The sequence below is a fragment of the Sus scrofa genome, chromosome 1, assembly GCF_054392235.1.
Source record: "Sus scrofa isolate SSC_HxYL_T2T_F1_AM1 chromosome 1, Sscrofa_HxYL_maternal_Yorkshire_Landrace_v2.0, whole genome shotgun sequence".
Lineage (NCBI taxonomy): Eukaryota > Metazoa > Chordata > Mammalia > Artiodactyla > Suidae > Sus > Sus scrofa.
In genome coordinates, this window is record NC_139383.1 from 135,756,640 (window position 1) to 135,777,191 (window position 20,552).

The following is a 20,552-nucleotide window of genomic DNA, read 5'->3' on the forward strand; positions in this document are numbered from 1 at the left end:
GCCTCACCTCCAGATTCATCCCAGCCCATCTGCTGTTCACCCACGCCTACCCCCTACTCCTCTCTCCCTTGCCGTTCCTGGTTTGCCAACTTCCATCTGGCCTTTCGACCAACCCAGTCCTGTCCGTAAGGGATGTTACTTCAGCTCAAACAGTTTTTAAAATGTAGGTCTAATTTGTGTTTGCCAGGTGGCGGGGGTGGGGGGAGTGGAATGGACTAGGAATCTGGGGTTAATAGATGCAAACTATTGCCTTTGGAATGGATGAGCAATGAGATCCTGCTGTATAGCACTGGGAACTATATCTAGTCACTTATGATGGAAAATGATAATGTGAGAAAAAGAATGTACATATGTATGTGTGACTGGGTCACTTTGCTGTACAGTAGAAAACTGACAGAACACCACAGACCAGCTATAATGGAAAAAACAAAAATCATTAAAAAATAAAAATAATAAAAATAAAATATCTGTCTACCGTGGGAATTTTTCTTTCTTTATTTTTTTTTAACGACACCCTCAACATGTGGAAGTTCCCAGGCCAGGAAGCAAACCCACACCACAGCAGCAACCCAAACTGCTACTACATTGACAATGCAGGATCCTTAACATGCCTCACCACAAAGGAACTCCTTGGCTGATTTTTAAATTCCCAGCTCCTTTATACTTTTGTCAGGAGGTAGTCCACCAGATTCTTTGTTAAAATCTAGGCTCAAAAGAAAAGTCCTCAGAGGAATATGATTACAGCAAAGTAATTTCAGCAATTTGCTCACTTCATGGTATTTCCCCAAGGGCCCTTCCAAGTCATTACGACATCATTTAGCTAGTACTTTTATAAGAATAGATAGTGCTTTCTGAGGTAAGGAAGTGAACTACAGCCAGGAGCAGAATAAAGAAATTTACAAGTTGATGGAGTTCCCGTCGTGGCACAGTGGTTAACGAATCCGACTAGGAACCATGAGGTTGCGGGTTTGATCCCTGGCCTTGCTCAGTGGGTTAAGGATCTGGTGTTGCCCTGAGCTGTGATATAGGTTGCAGATGGCTATGGTGTAGGCTGTCAGCTATAAAACAAAACAAAACAAACTTTGCTTCCTGGGGAATTAAATTCCACTGCTGGAGTTTTGCATACAATGAAGAAATGTCAGTAAAAAACACCCTCATTCCCTGCCCATGTTCAGGATCAGCTGAAAGACAAAGGAGTTGGTTAGATGGATATTTTTTACACTTGACCTTAGCCAAAAGGCTGAGAAGCAATAGATGGATATTTTTTAAATGAGAGAAAATCTGCCATACTTTTTCAATCCCCCCACCATCTTCTCTTCCTTTTCATTTTCTTTCGTCCCAGGATGGAGTCGGGGTGGGAGTAAGCTGCGTGAAGGTGATTTGGCCTCAAGATGACCAGTTAAATTTGAGTTTCAGATAAACAGCAAAAAATGTATTAGTATAAATGCATCCCAAATATTCCATGTGACATACTCTGACTAAAAAAAAAAAAAAAAAAAAAAAAAAAAAAGACTTTTTCTAAAATTCAAAAACAACTGAGCACCCTGTATTTTTTATTTGCTAAATCTGGCAACCACATGGCCAGACTGTGCAAGGGTCTAACATATAGTTCCAAGGAATTTAGACTTTATTCCATAGGTAATAAGGATCTATTGAGGAGTTTAACACAAAGAAGTGATATTGGTAAGGTGGTATTTGAGACCAGCCAAAAGACAACTGTCCAGGTAGAAAATTCTGAAATACAAGAGTAGGATGATGGAAGAGGAAAGGATATGGCAGGCTCTAGTAGCTGGTTAAATACGGGCATGTGATGAACAAGGAGAAAGCCAGTATGACAGGTTTTCAGCCTAAATGGCTGAAAGAATGACAGAGCTACTGATGGAAAGAGACAGGTCTGGAGGAGAATTTGCTCTGGAAAGAAACAAAAATAGTCTCTGAGATGATGCTTGTATATCTGAGTGAAATTTAATACAGGAAACATAAGTTATCTCTTCTTCAGTACCTTCTCCCAGGTACTGCAGAGGAGGGATGTTACTCTTCATCCTCACAGCCACCAGCCAGGCAGGCGTTACTACAGCAATTTTTTACAAAATCGGTGCCACCACCAGGTGGCAGAGTCAGGACTAAAGTCTGAGCATATACATATACCACTACCCCACACTGCCTCAGATTAGAGAAATTGAAACAGAACTTCAGAATAGGAGTGCCCATTATGGGACATCGGAAATGAATCCGACTAGCACCCATGAGGACACAGGTTCAATCCCTGGCCTCACTCAGTAGGTTAAGGATCCAGCATTGCCATGAGGTGTGGTGTAGGTTACAGACACAGCTCGGATCCTGCGTTGCTGTGGCTGTGGTGTAGGCCAGCAGCTGAACCCTAGCCTGGGAACCTCCATATGCCACTGGGGTGGGCCTAAAAAGCAAAAATATTTAAAATTTTAAAAATAGGACTTCCTGTCGTGGCGCAGTGGTTAACGAATCCGACTAGGAACCATGAGGTTGCGGGTTCGGTCCCTGCCCTTGCTCAGCGGGTTAAAGATCCGGCGTTGCCGTGACCTGTGGTGTAGGTTGCAGACGCGGCTCGGATCCCGCGTTGCTGTGGCTCTGGTGTAGGCTGGTGGCTGCAGCTCCGATTGGACCCCTAGCCTGGGAACCTCCATATGCCGCGGGAGCGGCCCAAGAAATAGCAAAAAAGACAAAAAAAAAAAAAATTTTAAAAATAAAAAAAAGAATGAAATCTAGAGTTCCCGTCATGGCCCAGTGGAAGTGAATTGGCCTAGTAAGGATCCCTAGCCTTGCTCAGTGGGTTAAGGATCCGGCGTTGCAGTGAGCTGTGGTGTAGTTTGCAGACGAGGCTCAGATCCTGCATTGTTGTGACTGTGGCGTAGGCCAGCGGCTACAGCTCTGATTCAACCCCTGGCCTGGTAATCTCTTGTATGCCACTTGTGCAGCCCTAAAAAAAAGAGAGAGAGACAAAAACAAAAACAAAAACAAAAACAAAAAGAACAAAATCCTATTATATGCTACAATAGGAATGAACCTTGAAGACATTATCCAAAGTGAAATAAGCCAGTCACAGAAGGTCAAATACTGCATGTCACTTATATGAGGAATCTAAAATAATGCACAGAAACAGAAAGTAGAATAGTGGTTTCCAGGGGCAGAGTCGGGGGGGTGGGGGGGGTGGGACTCAAAGAGCAGAGTGTTTCAGTTTTGCAAGATGTACATGTTCTAGAGAACTCTTAAACAACCATGCATAAAGTTAACATTTAAAAAGGTTAAGATGATTTTTAAAAGAAGAAAGAGGTTGTTTAAAGAAGTGCCAGATGAGGGAGTTCCCGTCGTGGCTCAGTGGTTAACGAATCCAACTAGGCACCATGAGGTTGTGGGTTCGGTCCCAGCCCTTGCTCAGTGGGTTAACGATCCGGCGTTGCCGTGAGCTGTGGTGTAGGTTGCAGACGCGGCTCGGATCCCACGTTGCTGTGGCTCTGGCGTAGGCCAGTGGCTACAGCTCCTATTTGACCCCTAGACTGGGAACCTCCATATGCCGTGGAAGCGGCCCAAAGAAATAGCAAAAAGACAAAAAAACAAAAACAAAAACAAAATAAAGAAGTGCCAGATGAAACAAGGATTGGTAAGTTTGTATACACTGGATCTAACACTTAGGTTTTATTGATTACTTCAGTGAGAGCATTTAATAAAGGCGTGGTGATGGGCAATTAAATTGTGCTTGACTAGGAAGTGAATGGAAAGTGAGGAAGCAGAAAGAACAGGTGAACTCAGCTTCTTTTTTGTTTGTTTTTTCCACCTAGCCCACAGCACGTGGAAGATCCTGGGCCAGGGATCAAACTCCAGCCACAGTAGGGACCCAGCCTTTGCAGTGACAGTGATGGATCCTTAACCCACTGCACCCCAAGAGAACTCCTATACATTTAAAAATTTTTTTTAATCATTTTGAAAATAAAAAGTAAAATTAAATGAAGAGGCAGTCAGGGGAAAAAAAAAAATCAATTGCCTTCCATAAAACTGAATGCCTTTTCTTTATGCTTAGAAGCCATATGTCCTCTGATCCCTCGGCCTTTCCTTTGAGCTCTCCCAAGTGAAACTCTACTCACAAAAGAACACTAGTAAGGGCAGAAGTATCAAATTCCTGAAGTACACTCTTGATTCACTTTCAGGGATATATGAGTATGTATTTAGCTCTCCTTCAGCTTAGCTAGGAATAGAATTCTTGACCCTTATTTCCCTCCGTCCTTTGAAGAATTTATATTATTGGTCTCCACTACATCTTGGTCTCCAATTACGCTGATGAGAAGTTTATTGTTTAATTGTTGTGTCTTTGTAGTTAATTTGTCTTTTCTTTCTTCCACTGAAAATTTGTGCTATATATTTGAAGATTTGAAGTTTTACCACAGTACGTCTACCCATACATTTATTCTGAATTATCCAGCTCAGAAACTAAGGCTTCATGCCTTCCATTATAATGACATTAAATCTAAAATTATGAAACCTCTTAGCTACTATATGAATTGCCTTGTGTATTACTTCTCCACTGCTGCCATAATGTTACCACAAAGTTAGTGGCTTAAAATACCGCTAATTGATTTCCTACAATTCTGTAAGTCTCACTGGAGTAAAATCAAGGTGTCCACAGGGGTGTATTCCTTTCTGATGGCTATAGGAGAGAATCTCTTTCCTTTTCCAGCTTCTACAGGCCACCCAAATGCCTTGGTTCATGCCCTCTTCTTTCATCTTCAAAAACCACCAATGTAGGATCTCTCTGACCCTTCCTCTGTTGCTACATCTCTTTGTTCTGACCACTGCCAGAAAAGGACCATTTTTAAGGATTTATGTGATTACACTGAGCTCAATGGGATAATCCAAGATAATCTCCCCATACCAAGGTCCTTAACCTTAATCATATCTGCAAAGTCCTTTGTACCATTTAAGGTAACATAGTCACAGATCCCTGGGATTAGAACAGAGCCATCTTTGGAGGACATTATTCAGTTTATTACTCCTTGGGACCTCAGCTCCTAATACCAACATCTCGACCATTTTTTGGTGGGTGTTTCCAAGTGTCTTAAGTTCTTTTGCTGCATCTACCTGTTTAGAGGCTTGGCTATCACTTCCAATATGAGTGCCCTCTGTGCAAATGTCATTCCTCTAGATGCAGTGGTCATTGATGGTAACCACTTAGACTTCTGATTGTGGTCTTCTGGAGCCGCTGGGGTTCCAAGAGGCAGAGGGGAAAGGGAGAGAAAAAGTAACTTGTTCCCTAGCTTCATGGCTACATCTTCCCCCTGAGTTCTGGAATAGAGTAAATAATCTCAGAGTCTCTTAAAGTTTTTCATGAATATAGAGCTTTTTCTCTTTCTAAAACTAAACCTTTACAAAGAAGCTCAACACTCGATCTTTGGTTTTAGCTGACAGACAAGCCCCATCGTATTCCTGCACTGTTGCTATCTTGTTTCTCTCTTACTCTCCATCCCTGGCACACCTGCCCCCAATGCCTACAAAAACAGTGAAGTTCCTCATTCATATCAGTTCATGCGTGAGGTTTACTAAATTGGCCCTGTTCCCACTGGTTCTCTAAACTGCCAATTTGGAGGTCAGTTAAGACACCCTTCTATAGAATGACTGAATGAATGAAATATTACAGGTTTAAATACAGTTTAGGTGGGGATTCACTCCTGGGTTATTTTCCTACAACCTACCCTTCCAAGAGAAAATGACATCAGAGATTATCTCGATCTTTTATTCTGCCTAGAACTAAAGTCTCTTCAAATTTGGCTCTGCTGGACTTCTGTCAAGTTCCTTCCCATATTAGTCTGTTCCTCAAATATTCTTAGGTCTCACAATTCTTTTAGAATGTAGGTGAATTCCTGCTGGAGTAGGAGCTGTATTTCCCTGCTCAGGCTGTGCAGGGCTCTGACACTGGTTATCAGGCTGGAGGCCAAAAAGGACAATGGAGGAAAACAAGAGTCATCTTGCAATGAACCTATTTTAGGTGAGTTCATAGAGTCTCCAGGCAAGAGGAGGCTGTTTTCCTCAGTTAGGAGGAAATGGACTGCTTCTTCTGGCCAAGAAGACTTATGGCTAATTGGGAGCTCAACCTTCTGAGGCTCACCCACCCAAACATTTCTTGTTCAGGTCTTAAGATCTCAGGTTTTTTCTATCTGGAAAAGTCTCTGACCTGTCGACGTTATGAAGTCTCTTTTGCAGCTCTGCCACTCTGGGTCCTGAACCTAATTTTCAACAGTGCTTCACTTTCTCTGCAAGAGAGTGGAGTCTCCTTTATGGCTGCCAGAGAAGTCCCCTGGCTTTCGTAGTGTTCCTACCTCGGCATTTAGCTGCTTCAAATCATTGTTTTCTTTTTGCAAGGCTTCCACTTCTGTCAAAAGCCAGTGTCTTCCCCAATTTGTCATTATCATTTCTTCCATAACAATCAAGTATAGTATCCCCAAGGCCTTATCTTCCACCTGCACTTCATCTCATTTAACTATAGGAGAAAGCTTTAGTAACTGTGATGACATGCTACTGTATAGCACAAATTATTATCCCACTTACTATCAGAAAAACCATTCCTTTTGCCTTCAGATAGGTAGCCTATTCAATCCCCAAATCTCATTTTAAGGATGTGCTCTTAAAGACCACTCCTGATAACTAGTATTTTTTTTTTTTAACAGAGTCCTAAGGAAACAAAGCTTGAAGCATAAGATTATGTACTAATGCTTTGTTGATGGATGAAACTCCAGGGAAGAAAGAGTGAGAGAAAAAAGGAAGTACGGCAGGAAAAGAGTGAAAACAAACATAAGAGATGTGTTACCAAGATGGCTATAGCTTCACTGCAGAGAGGCCTAGCTGCTTGATCATCCAGGGCATCTCCAGGGAGTATTTATGAAGCTGCTACTTCTCAGAACATCCGTCACACAGGAGAAGGGGTGAGCAATGCTGGCTTCTGTCTGACTGCTGTCTCTTATGCCTTTAAGTTTCACCCACCCCCAGATATAACTCCCCTACACTCCTGGATTGTATTATCCAGGCGCACAGGTAGATTCAGGGGAAGCCAGAGCCTCTGCAGTCTGTTCTGGCCAATTTTCAGGTGCTTCAGTTCCTCCTCCAAGTTGGTACTACCTGTGAGGACCCCTCCTTTTGTGGGGGGCCAGATGGCAGCAGGGGCTATGGCTTTCTGACTGTAGGATACCTCACAGGGTTTTTGTGAGGACTCCAGTCAAGTAATACCCAGTGCCTGGTATTTAGGATGCCCTCAGAATGTGGTATTGTGTACACGGATGGATGGTATGAGACAGCAATAAGAAAGAGACTGGATGAATATTACTCAGCTATTTAAAAAAAATGAGATTTTGTCATTTGCAACAAAATAGATGGACACAGAGAGTATCATACTTGGTGAAGTCAGACAGAGAAAGACAAATACTGTATGTTATTACTTATATGTGGAATCTAAAAAGTAAAACAAACTAGTAAATATAAGAAGATGGTTATGAGCATTCCCTCCCCCCACCCTGAGCCTCTGAGTACCACCAGACTCAATCATCACTCTGATACAGAGCAGGCACATCTGTGTGATTCAACAATGCCTTGGGCAGTGGTCCATAGCAGCAGGGGACAGCCAAGCAGCCAAATGGATTTGCAACAAATTCACAATAGTGTTGGCCATTAGCCAGGCAGCACACAGCTATGCAATGAAGCTGAATATCTTACCTCTTAAAAAAATATGACTAGTGATAATGCCTTTCATTGTTTAGCCACCTTAAAAATTTTTCTTAAACACTCAACTTGTCTCTGAAATCCACTAAGGAAATAAACTGGTATTGTTTTTCATTCTCTAAATCAAAGCCATGGAACTGTAGGATAATTTGCCCATTTGCAGTGTCACAGATTTGCTTCTGGAACCATGAAATACAGGAGCTCTCAAATGTCAAATACCTGAAGGATACTATTTTCTTTGGGAAATTTGCTACATCCTCTGAGTTTGGTTAATCATAAATAAATATCCTTCACTTAATGAATAATTCAAATCTTAGTCTTGTCACTATGGAAAAGAGGGCTCCCTCCTCCATTTTTCTTTTATGAGACTCTCAGTGCCACAGACCTAATGTTTACTTCCCTTGAGGGAACAACAGCTCTCGACAAGTGGAAATATGATTTCAGCAAAGAAATTGCTATACTATGTGTTAAAAATGGCTTCAATATTCTGTTTTGATTCCTGCTTAAAATACACACAAAGGATTTTTCCAGTCAAGGTAAATCTATGTGATGAATGTGATAAGTATGAGCCTTGAAAGAGTGAAAAGTGCATATGGGGCTTTGCTTTTCTGGATGTTAAGAGTTGAACATTTAACAACAACAACAACAAAAAAGGCTGAGTCCTGGGAGCGGCCCTAGAAATGGCAAAAAGACATAAATAAATAAATAATAAACAGAAAAAACCTGATAGAAATTATCACCTAATGAAAAATGTAAGCTGTAACATAGGTGGTTTCTAATAAATTTCTGAAATCATGCTTTTCTTGTTGATGACAAATGTTTATCATGAATGTCTGGTACTTGCTTGAAACCCTTTAATGACCTAGTCTCCCCTGTTCCCAGATGTACATCACCTCCATTACCTGAGAACAGATTTGGCTCCCCTCAGTTCTGATCTTTGGTCTTGTACCTTAAAGGTGGCATGGGGCTCCTGTTGGGGGTGCCTCAGGCTCCCCTCAGTGACTACCAGCCAGACCTAACCCAGCCCTTTGCTCCATTCTTCCGAAACTACCTTTGGGCCCAGGAGAAGAGTTGGGCAGGCACAGGACATGAAGCCAGGTGCCATCAAGGTTGCAGAGAAATATTTGGTAGAGTTATGCAGAAAGTAATGAGCTTCAAGTTGAGAGATATGAAAGAGAAAGAAAGCCAGGGAATCAAGGAGAAAATATTCCTTAAGCATTTCCATGTTCCAAGTGCCTTAAAGTTAAGAAATTTAACCTCCACAGCAACCCTTTAATGGAGCCATTATTATCTTCTTTAGCTAAACTGTGAGAACAGAGGTTCTGAGAGGTTAGGTATCTTTTTCGAAGTCACTTAGGTATAGATTTCTTAAGGAAAGTCAGTAGACTTCTGTGGTATTGTGTACATGGATGGATGGTATGAGACAGTGGTAAAAAAGAGACTGGATGAATACTACTCAGCTATTAAAAAAATGAGATTTTGTCATTTGCAACAAAATAGATGGACACATAGAATATCATACTTGGTGAAGTCAGACAAAGACAAATACTGTATGCTATCACTTATATGTGGAATCTAAAAAGTAAAACAAACTAGTAAATATAAGAAAAAAGAAAAAGACTCACAGATATGGAGAATAAACTAGTGGGGGAGAGGGAAGGGGGAGGGGCAAGAGAAGGGTAGGGGATTAAGAGGTACAAACCACTTTGTATAAAATGAATAAGCTGGCGTTCCCGTCGTGGCGCAGTGGTTAACGAATCCGACTAGGAACCATGAGGTTGCGGGTTCGGTCCCTGCCCTTGCTCAATGGGTTAACGATCCGGCGTTGCTGTGAGCTGTGGTGTAGGTTGCAGACGCGGCTCGGATCCCGCGTTGCTGTGGCTCTGGCGTAGGCTGGTGGCTACAGCTCCGATTCAACCCCTAGCCTGGGAACCTCCATATGCCCCGGGAGCGGCCCAAGAAATAGCAACAACAACAACAAAAGACAAAAAGACAAAAAAAAAAAAAAAAAAAAAAAAAAAAAGAATAAGCTACAAGGATATATTGTACAGCACAGGGAATACAGCCAATATTTTATATTAACTATAAATGAAGCATGATCTATAATTTTTTTTTTTTTTTTAGGGCCTCACCTGCGGCATATGGAAGTTCCCAGGCTGGTGTCCAATTGGAACTGCAGCTGCTGGCCTATATCACAGCCACAGCAACATAGGATCCAAGCTGCATCTGTGACCTAAACCACAGCTCACAGCAATGCCGGATCCTTAACCCAATGAACAGGGGCAGGGATCAAACCAGTGACCTCATGGATATTAGTCAGGTTTGTTACTGCTGAGCCACAACAGGAACTCCTGATCTATAAAAGTGTTTAATCACTATGTTGTACAACTGAAACTAACATAATATTGAGAATCAACTAATCTCAATCAAAAAGGGGGTGGGGGAGAAAGAGACTGGAAAACTAGATTTCACCCAGAGAGTGAAAAGCCTTATTAAACCATGTCCTTTTCACTATACTAGTCCAGCTTAGGTACCTGCTACCTTTATCACCAAGGGCAAATGTACTTAAACTTTCTGTGCCTGAATTTCCTTGTTTTTAAAATAGAAGGAAGAAAAGAAGTGTAACTCAAGGTTTAGCTGTCTTGATAGTTCAAAAGTTCTCCAGCCAACTGGAAAACCCCCATCCTTTACAATTCCATGGAAATGGTCCTATACTCTCATCGAAATAAAATGAGGAAAACCAGTATTGTTCCCAATGTTTCTGTGGTTTCTTGGATATCTTACCTCTCTCCTTATAATTATGGTTCTGTTTTACTTCTGCAGACTGCTCTATCTCTGCTGACAGGAGTGCCCATACCACACCTTCTATACTGGACACCACCTAGATTTTTGAATTTAGCAGAATACCATTGGCACCAGATCATATATAGAGCAGACTTTTACTAAAGATTTGAGGACAGGAGTTCCCATTGTGGTGCAGTGGAAACGAACCAACTAGGAACCATGGGGTTGCAGGTTCAATCCCTGGCCTTGCTCAGTGGGTTAAGGATCTGGCAATGACATGAGTTGTGGTGTAGGTCACAGATGAGGCTCAGACCCTGCGTTGCTGAGGCTGTGGTGTAAGCCAGCAGCTGTAGCTCCGATCAGACCCCTAGCCTGGGAATCTCCATATGCCACAGGTGTGGCCCTAAGAAGTAAAAAAAAAAAAAAAAAGATTTGAGGGCAAAATTGGTGAGGTTAAATATTAAGAATCCCTGTTCTTAAATGCCCTTTGCCCATTTCTGCCTGAAAAGTCCTCACTAGCTATCTCTTCACAAACTAGACCAGCATCATTTTGATCATTTTTCCTTTCTTGTGCCTTCTCATTTTCCACCTGCTACCCACACCTTCCCTGAATGTATTATACATATGTAGCAATAGTAACTAAAACAGATTAAAAGCTTACTTTGTACCAGGCAGTATAAGTGCTTTACCTATGTTCTTTCATTTAACCAACATTCTCTCTTTGTTTTGATCCCTAAGTGTCCAGGCCAAAAACGATGGAGCTTCATCTTTTTTGTTTCTCAGTAAATATTAAATACATTCTTTTTGCTTGCTTGCTTGCTTGCTTGTTTTGTTTTGATAGGTATAGTGCTACCTCCTACAGTTTTGGTAACGAAGAAAAAGACGGCCTCTGTCTTCATGAAGCTCCATATTCAAAGAGCTGATAGAAGTAACTTGTTAAATAAAGACAATTGCCAGCTTTTATAACAATCATTTTTCTGCAACAGAAGACAAGACAAATAGCAAAACAAGACAAAAATACAAAAGGTACCACAGAGCAAGACAGATTGGCACACAGGTACCTGAGAAATAATAAGTGTTTTGGAAGCTGATGAGATCACTTGAATTAAACTGATGGGCCTTGAGGCACTGGATTAGAGAAGGAAGGCAAGCAGGAAGGGCTGGGATGGTATGAGACTAGAAATAATGGTTAAGAGGCTTTTTGAGTCATACAGACCCTGGGCTCAAATCCCAGCTGTCACTTACTCTGTGACTCTAAGGGAGCAAATGAATCTCTCTCTTTCCTCCTTTGGAAAAACTGGGATAATAACAGTATCTTTCTTAAGGATTGTTGTATGGAATAAATGGGGGGGAATGCAAATTTCAGAAAGTAATGCCAGGCGCTTGATAAGTGCCAAGCAAATATTCCCATATAAAGGAGCAAATGCTATTTAAGTTCCTTACAATGTAACTTCTTATGAAAAGAATATATGTGACACACCTTACCATTTACTATGTAGTTTTTTAAATATATTATTAGCTCAAATTTTCTAGCAACTTATAAATATGATTATCATCACCTTCATTATACAAACATGGAAATTGAATTTCTGAAATATTAAGAACTTTCAAGTAGCTTGGAAGGAGCTCAGGCCAGGACTGTAAATCCAGATCTTCTGGTTCCTAATCTTTTTATTTCTGTCTTAAAAGTCAATTATTCCTCGAGATGTGATAACCTTTTAAAGGTTTGACAAATATGAGCTGAGCCAAAGACTTTCACCAAAAGTAGGTCAGGCATCTAAAGGAGAGTCAAAAGTGGGAGTCGAATACAAACTGTCTACCTCAGGCCTTTAGAAATAACTGGCCAAATATAAGTCAGTCTTAATGTCCACTAACAGTGAAAGGGATAGATAACTTAGTACCTCCTTAACACGGAACATCCAAAGCCAATAAAATGTTGTGAGCCACACGGGAAGTCCGCGAAGCCAATAAAATGAATGAGGTAGATCTGATCGAGAAAGACGTCCACACACATAAGCAAAACTGGCAGACCGTGGAATATACACAAAAGAGGCTTTATGGTGCAGCGTTTGAGAGAACAGACCCCATCCATTTAGTGACCCAATTCCCCACTCGCCTTGCCTCATTGCCACAGTCTCCTTTCCACACTGCTGCTAACACATCCCAATACAGCCCCTTTCTACAACCTCCATTTCTCCTGGTCCTCCCGGCCTTTTCTCTTGCCCTCTCTTCCTCAAGACCTTCTCTTCTCTCAGCCAGAAGCTCCTTTTACCAGGTTCTGAAAGACGGAGACCAGTTTGTTGAAGTCAAACGCATGCGCCGGGGTGTCTCTCAGAACTCGCGGTGGGCACGTTTGCCCCGCCCCCAGGACGGAGCCCCAGAGCGATTGGTCCTCGCCTTGCACCTCGGTGTTCATCTGCATTTCTCACTCCACCCGGCCTGGGCAGCCCGCTTCCGCCCTGGGCGCTTCCGCGAGTGCATCTTGGCCTCTGTAGGTGGCGTTGTATTTGCCTGGTCATGTTCAGTCCGGGCTTTTCCTGTTCTTTTTCCTGCTTGAGAGACTGTTGTGTTGGGGATGGTATTGTTACTCTTACTGCTGGTATAGCGCGGCCCTCTGGGTGCGAGGGTTTCGACCAGATTTGAAGTAGGAAACAGAAAGCCAGCCCTTACCCCTGAAAAGAGATAGGGCGATCCCTCTGTCCCACATCCTTCCTTGAGCGAAGTAAATTTCGTACAAAACTCTGTAAATCGATGGTTGTGAATTCGGCTCCTTATATGGTAATAACAGTAGCTAACCCTTACATTGGGCTTACAATGAGCAGTCACTGTTTTGGTTCTTTTACAATCTCTCAACTTTTAACTCTAACGTAGGTCCCATTATCCCCATTTTATGGATGAGGATGCCAAGGCCCAGAGAAATTAAGGAACTTGCCCAAGATCACTCTGGCATAAGTGGGTTCACCCAAATCAGAACCCAAGTAATCGGACCTAATACCCAGTACCACCAACTACTGCATTCTGCTGCCTCTCAGAGAGAAAGCGGGAGGGTAAAACCTAGCATGCAGGTCAAGAAGCAGTTTATTGAGACTTCGTTTTCTTTTATGGCAAGCTTGGAAAATAAGGGGGAAAAGATAGGAATGGAGACTGGAGGGAAGACCAAGAGGTTCTGAACTCAGATAATTGTGAAGAGGAAGAAGGTAGCTTAGCTAAGGGAAACTACAAGTAGTTTAAACATTATATATATATAATTATATATTAATTATATATATATTATTAATCATATGTATAATATATATTACATATACTATACATAAACATTATATATAATGATTATATATATGATTTATTGAGGTGAAATTCACATAACATAAAATTAACCGTTTTAAAGTGAATAAATCAGTGACAGCACATTCGCAGTGTTGTGTAACCACCACCTCTATCTAGTTCCAAAATATTTTTATCATCCCAGAGTAAAACCGCATACTTATTAAGCAGTAACTCCCGATTCTCTTTTTCCCCACCCTTGGCGTTACCAATCAGTATTCTGTCTCCTTGGGCTTATCTATGCTGAATATTTCATATAAATGGCATCATGCAAAACAGAATCACACAATAAGCCTTTGTGTCTGGCTCCTTTGCATAGTATTTTCTAGGTTCTTCTATGCAGCATATATCAGTTCTTCATGCTCTTTATGGCTGAATAAAATTCCATTGTATGTACATAATGCAAGTTGTTTAGCCATTCAGCTATTGATGGACATTTGGACTGTTTCCACCTTTTGATTGTTATGAATAGTGCTGCTGTGGACATGCATGCATGTATACTTGTTTGATTACATGTGTTCAGTTCTTTTGGGTACACCAAGAAATAGAATTGTGGGGCCATGAGGTAATTTTATATTTAAATTTTGAGGAACCCCTACATCCTTTTGAAACTTTTCCTTAAGATTATAATAATATTATTACTATAAATAAAAGTCAGATACAAGATGTATGTTAAATATTTTAGCGTCCCAATTAAATAAATTAAATTAAATTAAATTAGAGTGTTGGCATTTGGGGCCAGAGAATTCTGTTTTAGGTGCTGACTATTCAGCAGCATTTTTGGCTTATACCCAGTAGAAGATATCAGTGGCATCCCCCTAGTTGTGACAACTAATTATGTCTCAAGACATTGCCAAATGTTCTTAGGAGGCAAAATTGCCCCCCCCCACACACACACACTGAAAACCGCTGTTTTAAATGATTGACTGTAAACCTGAAGCAAATATGGCACTCAAGCAGAATGCCAAAGCAAAGTAAGGGCCTCTAGAAATGATATTCCTTACAAGTGTGCATACAGGAAATACTGTTTGTTTACTGTGTAATAATGTTAAGGGGTTTGCAGGTTTACAAATGTGTGATAACCAGAAAAATTTTATCATGAAATATTCATGTAACTTTCACATGTACCTTTAGTACCATAAATCTAGCTCATCTACAGAACTCCAAGAAATACAGCTTTTTACCTCAGTACACATTATACCAAATCACATTTATAGCATACCACATCACATAATTTTTAAAATGGCAACTAGAAGCAAGGTTTGCAAGATATTTTCTGATATGGTAATGTTTATTTCAAATTTAAGTTAAAAAAAATAAGGAATTTCTTATTTGGTTCAACAAAATAACGGAAAGCCAAGGGCTAATTTTCTTTACTGACATAGAGTGAACCAAAATGAAAATTTTACATTTTCTATTAACAATCAAGGTAGGTTAGTTGTAGAATGAGAACTCTGAGTACATAACCATCCTTGCCATCAAAAAGTCATCAAGATCAGGACTGTTATGTTAATGGACCAGTTTTAGGCACAGACAGCATTGGTGTAGAATTCACAGCAGTTAGCAAGGGCTATAGCACTGAACTCTTTATCTTCCCAGGGACCAGAAAAAGAAGGAGGGTTGGTGCCATTCAGAAGAGTACTGAAATGAAAAGCCAGAGATACAAAGTGGGTCAGAGAAAAACAATAAACAAGATGTATAAAAAAATTCTATCAAGCAGGTGAGAAAAAACTATTAATGAAATAATAATAAACAAGTAAATAGGACATTCATGGCGAAGCAAGCAATGTGTCTGCTTCTGTGCCTAATTCCTAATCACATACCTTTTGGGAATTACTTTTCCAAACATCTCTGCAGCAAAATTTATATCTTGTAATGCAGTTTAGAACTGAATCCCAGGAGTTCCTGTCGTGGCGCAGCAGAAACGGAACCATGAGATTGCAGTTTCGATCGATGGTTCAGTGGATTAAGGATCCAGCATTGCCATGACCTGTAGTGTAGGTCGTAGATGCGGCTCGGATCTGGTATTTCTGTGGCTGTGGCATAGGCCAGAAGCTGTAACTCTGATTAGACCTCTAGGAACCTCCACATGCTGCAGGTGCAGCCCTAAAAAGACAGAAAAAAAAAAAAAAAAAAACCCCAAAAAAACGAACTGAATTCCAAAGCTACTTTCCTCTTTGGAAAGAAAAACAGCTCAGGTTTGCATATGACTGTCCGTTTGTTTCAGCTTTATTGTATAACTAACTGACAAAATTGTAATATGTAGTGCATGTACAAGGTGATGATTTGACATATATATATATCGTGAAAAGATTCCCAACACTGAGTTAATTAACATATCCATCGCTTCACATTTTTACTTTGTTTTTTTTTTTTTTTTTTTTTTGGTAAGAACACTCTAAGTTCTACTCTCTTAGCAAAATTCGATTATATAATAATGCAGTATTATTAACTATAGTCACCAAGTTATACATTAGGTCACCTATTCATCTTATATCTGAAAGTTTGTACCAGCCTCTCCCCATTCCCCCACCCCTAGGCAACCACTGTTCTGAGTTCAATTTTTTTTTTTTTAGATTCTACATATAAGTGATACTATGCAGTATCTGTCTTTATCTGCCTTATTTCGCTTAGTGTAACTGTTCATCCATGTTATAAATACGAGGATTTCCTTCTTTTGTAAGGAGGAATAACATTCCATTGTATACATATAGGAAGTATTCTTTTTCTATTCATCTGTTAGTGGACATATAGATTGTCTCCATACCATGACTATTGTTAATAGTGCTGCCATGAACATTGGAGTACAGACAGTGATTTTTGTTTCCTTTGGATATATACCCAGAAGTGGGATTGCTGGATCATATGGTCGTTGTGTGTTTTTTTTTTTTTAATGGCCACACCCATCACATATAGAAGTTCCTGGGCCAGGGCACTTCCCACAGCTGGGACCTATGCTGCTGGATCCCTAATCCACAGTGCTGGGCCAGGGATCAAACCCGAGCCACTGCAGAGATAATGCCACATACCTAACCCACTGTGCCACAGCGGGAACTCCTGGTTGTTCTATTTTTAATTTCTTCAGTAAACTGCATAATGACTGTACCATTTTATATTTCTACTAACAGTATACAAGAGTTTCCTCTTCTCTACATCCTTTCCAGCATTTGTTATCACTTGTCTTTTTATGACCGCTATCCTAACAGGTATAAGGTTATATTTCATTGTGGTTTTTATTTGTATTTCCTTGCTAATTAGTGATATTAAGCACCTTTTCATGTACCTGTTAGCCATTTAGATGTTTTCTTTGGAAATAATTCTTGTCTTATTCCTGGTCTTAGAGAGAAAGGTGTTCAGCATTTTGAACATGGAGTATGATGTTAGCTGTGGGCTTGTCATATATGCCCTTTATTACGTTGAGATACATTGCTTCTACATCCAGTTTGTTGAGAGTTTTATCATGAAAGGATGTTGAATTTTTGTCAATATTTTTCTGCATCTATTGAAATGATCATATGATTTTTCCCCTTTATTTTTTTGAAGTGTATGTCACATCATTGATTTGTGTATGTTGAACTATCCTTGCATCCCAAGAAGGGATCATCTCACTTGATCAAGGTGAATGAACTTTTTAATGTACTGTTAAATTTGGTTTGCTTAATTTTGTTGAAGATTTTTGCATCTATATTCAACAGGAACATTGGCCTGTAATTGTATTTTCTTATGGTGTCCCTGTCTGGCTTTGGTATCAAGGTAACTCTTGCCTTATAAAATGAATTTGGAAGTGTTCACTCATTTTATGTTTTTTTAGAAGTCTGAGAAGATTGGTACTAATTCTTTAACTGTTCAGTAGGATTCACCGGTGAACCCATCTAGTCCTGACCTTTTCTTTGTTGGGAGGTTTTTAATTACTGAATCAATATCCTTACTAGTAATCAATCTGTTCAGATTTTCTATTTCTTCATGATTCTAGTTCAGTCGTATACTTTTAGGAATTTATCCATTTCTTATTATCATATTTGCTGGGATAAAACTTTTCATAGTAGTTTCTCAAAATCCTTAGTATTTCTGTGTTATCAATTGTAATATCTCCTTTCTCATTCTAACTTTGAGTCTTCTCTCTCTTATTCTTGGCTTAGCTAAAGGTTTGTCTATTTTGTTTACCTTTTAAAACTAACAGTTCATTTCCATTGATTTTTTCTATTGTCTTTTTTTGTCTCTTTCATTAGTTTCTGCTCTGATCTTTGTTATTTTCTTTCTTCTACTAACTTTGGGCTTAGTTTGTTCTTTTTCTAATTCCTTTAGGTGTTAAACTAGGTTGTTTATTTGTGATCTTTTTTTCTTTATGTAAAATTCCCCTTTAGAACCACCTTTGCTGCATCTCATAAATTTGGGTATATTTTATTTCCATTTTCATTTGTCTCAAGATATTTTTTCAAGTTTTTCCCCAGTTTTATTGAGCTATTACTGACTTATAACATCATATAAGGTGTGCAACATGATTTGATATAGGTATATATTGTGAAATGATTACCACAATAAGTTTCGTTAACATCCATCACCTCATATAGTTATGGATTTTTCCACTTGCGATGAGTAAAGTCTTTTTTTAATTTCCCTTTTGATATCTTTTTTGACCCATTATTCAGGAGCATCTTGTTTAATCTCTACATAAATGTGAATTTACCAGATATTTTCTTATTGTGGTCAGAAAAGATATTTGATATAATTTCAGCCTTTTTTGTATTTATTTATTTACTTATTTATTTATTTTTCTTTTTGGCTGTGCCCAAGACTTGTGAAAGTTCCCAGGCCAGGGGCCAAACCTGTGCCACAGCAGCAACCCCAGACACGGCAGTGACAATGCCAAATTCTTAACCCATTGTGCCACCAGGGGACTTCTAATTTCAGTCTTTTAAAAAGTATTAAGACTTGCTTTGTGGCCTAACATATGATCTATAAGATAATTTCCACATGTACTTGAGAGGAAAGTGTATTCTGCTGCTGTTGCATGGCCTGTTCTATAAATGTTCTTAGGGCCATCTGGTATGTAGTTTAAGTCCAATGTTTCCTTGTTGATTTTCTGCCTGGATGATCTATCCATTGTGGAAAGTGGAATATTGAAGTTTTCTACTATTACTGTACTGCTGTTTCTCTCTTCAGATTTGTTAATATTTGCTTTATATATTTAGGTGTGCTATGCTGGTTGCATAAAAATTTAGGGTTATCTTCTTGATAAATTGACCCATTTATCACTATATAATGACTTTCTTGTTACTGTTTTTGGCTTAAGGTCTGTTTTGTCCAATATAAGTATAGCTACCTCTGCCTTTCTGAAAAACTCTTTCTCTATCCTTCAATTCTGAAGGACAGCTTTGCCAGGTAAAGTATTATTGGTTGGCAGTTTTTTCTTTTTAATATATCATCCCACTTTCCTCTGGGCTGTCAGGTTTTCGCAGGAAATTCTGTTGATGGTCTTATGAGGGTTCCCTTGTATATAACGAGTGGCTTTTCTCTTGCTGTCTTTAGAGTCCCTCTTTGTCTTTAACTTTTGACCATTTAATTATAATGTGCCTTAGTTTGAGTTTCTTCAGTGTCCCAAAGGGGAGAATTGCAGCCAGCACCTAGTTGCAGGCTGATTAGAAGCTGGACCCTCAGGCACCAGCTGGAAAGTATGCAGTCAAACCCCTTCCAGGGAAAAAGTGGGAGATGGACATTTGTGCCTGCTTCTTCTGCACTAAGCCTTGTGGGCAGGGGTGGGGTGGGAGTTGGGGCAGGGGCAGGTAGGCACAGTGGAGCCTTAAAAGTTGAAGCACTAGATGTGCAGTCTAAACCTTTGCTTCTTAGGGAGAATCTGAGAGTTGAATGTTCCCTTCCATTTTATGGTGCTGTGCCAGGAGTGGGGTTTATGATAAGTCTGCATCTCAGCCCTTCCTACCCAATTCAGTGTGGGTGTTTTCTCAGTTTCAGGAGTCATTTAGCTAGTTTCTGGGTTTTTCTTGGCAGAGATTACTCTCTGTATAGCTGTACCTTTGGTGCATCCAAAGGAAGAGGGAAATTCAGGCCTCCTTTGTAGACATCTTGGTCTCCAGTCACTCCAAACATAGTTAGTATGAATGAATTGGACCAAAACATGACCTCTTTCAGATTCTCAATACTGATGATGCTCAATAAGGGACTTAAGGCAAAAATCAGTGGCAGTTTTAAAGGCAGAAATGAGCAGGAAAGAATATTCCATTCAGGAGTTCCCATTGTGGCACAGTAGAGACAAATCAACTAGTAAACTAGTATCCATGAGGATGTGGGTTCGATCCCTGGCCTCACTCAGTGGGTCAGGGATCCAGCATTGTCATGAGCTGTGGTGTAGGTTGCAGATGTGGCTTGGATCTCATGTTACTGTGGATATGGAGTAGGTCAGCAGTTGTAGATCTGCTTCGACCCCTAGCCTGGGAACTTCCATATGCCACAGGTTCAACTCTAAAATGAAAAAAAAAAAAAAAAAAGAATATTCTGTTCATTTTTTAGTGAAGTTCAGGAATGTAGAGACAACTCATCATTAAACAAAAATTATCAATTTTCACTTTATTCATTTACTTTAGATTATACTTACAATGACACTCACTGAACTGCCACAAGAACATAGGAATCATAACTATGCCAGACCATGATCTATCCAGTTTAAAATTCATCTTTAATAGTACATCAAA

At 40.0% G+C, this 20,552-nt stretch overlaps 2 protein-coding genes across 10 annotated transcripts in view; both read right to left on the reverse strand.

The window, feature by feature from the left end:
- SQOR (sulfide quinone oxidoreductase) overlaps positions 1 to 12,479 on the reverse strand; it is a 377,873-nt gene extending 365,394 nt beyond the window's left edge. The window contains exon 1 of the mRNA XM_085024319.1: positions 12,432 to 12,479. The gene's annotated coding sequence lies outside the window, so the exon portion shown is untranslated. The remainder of the gene's footprint in view (positions 1 to 12,431) is intronic.
- Positions 12,480 to 15,117: 2,638 nt separating this feature from the next.
- Positions 15,118 to 20,552, reverse strand: part of SLC28A2 (solute carrier family 28 member 2) — a 68,164-nt gene continuing 62,729 nt past the window's right edge. For all 9 annotated transcript variants that reach the window (XR_014812019.1, XR_014812018.1, XR_014812023.1 and 6 more), the window contains one exon: positions 15,118 to 15,486. Coding sequence is in view for 6 of the 9 variants with exons in the window: in XM_084971170.1 (XP_084827296.1) it covers positions 15,369 to 15,486 (118 nt within the window). In the remaining 3 variants the exon portion in view is untranslated. The remainder of the gene's footprint in view (positions 15,487 to 20,552) is intronic.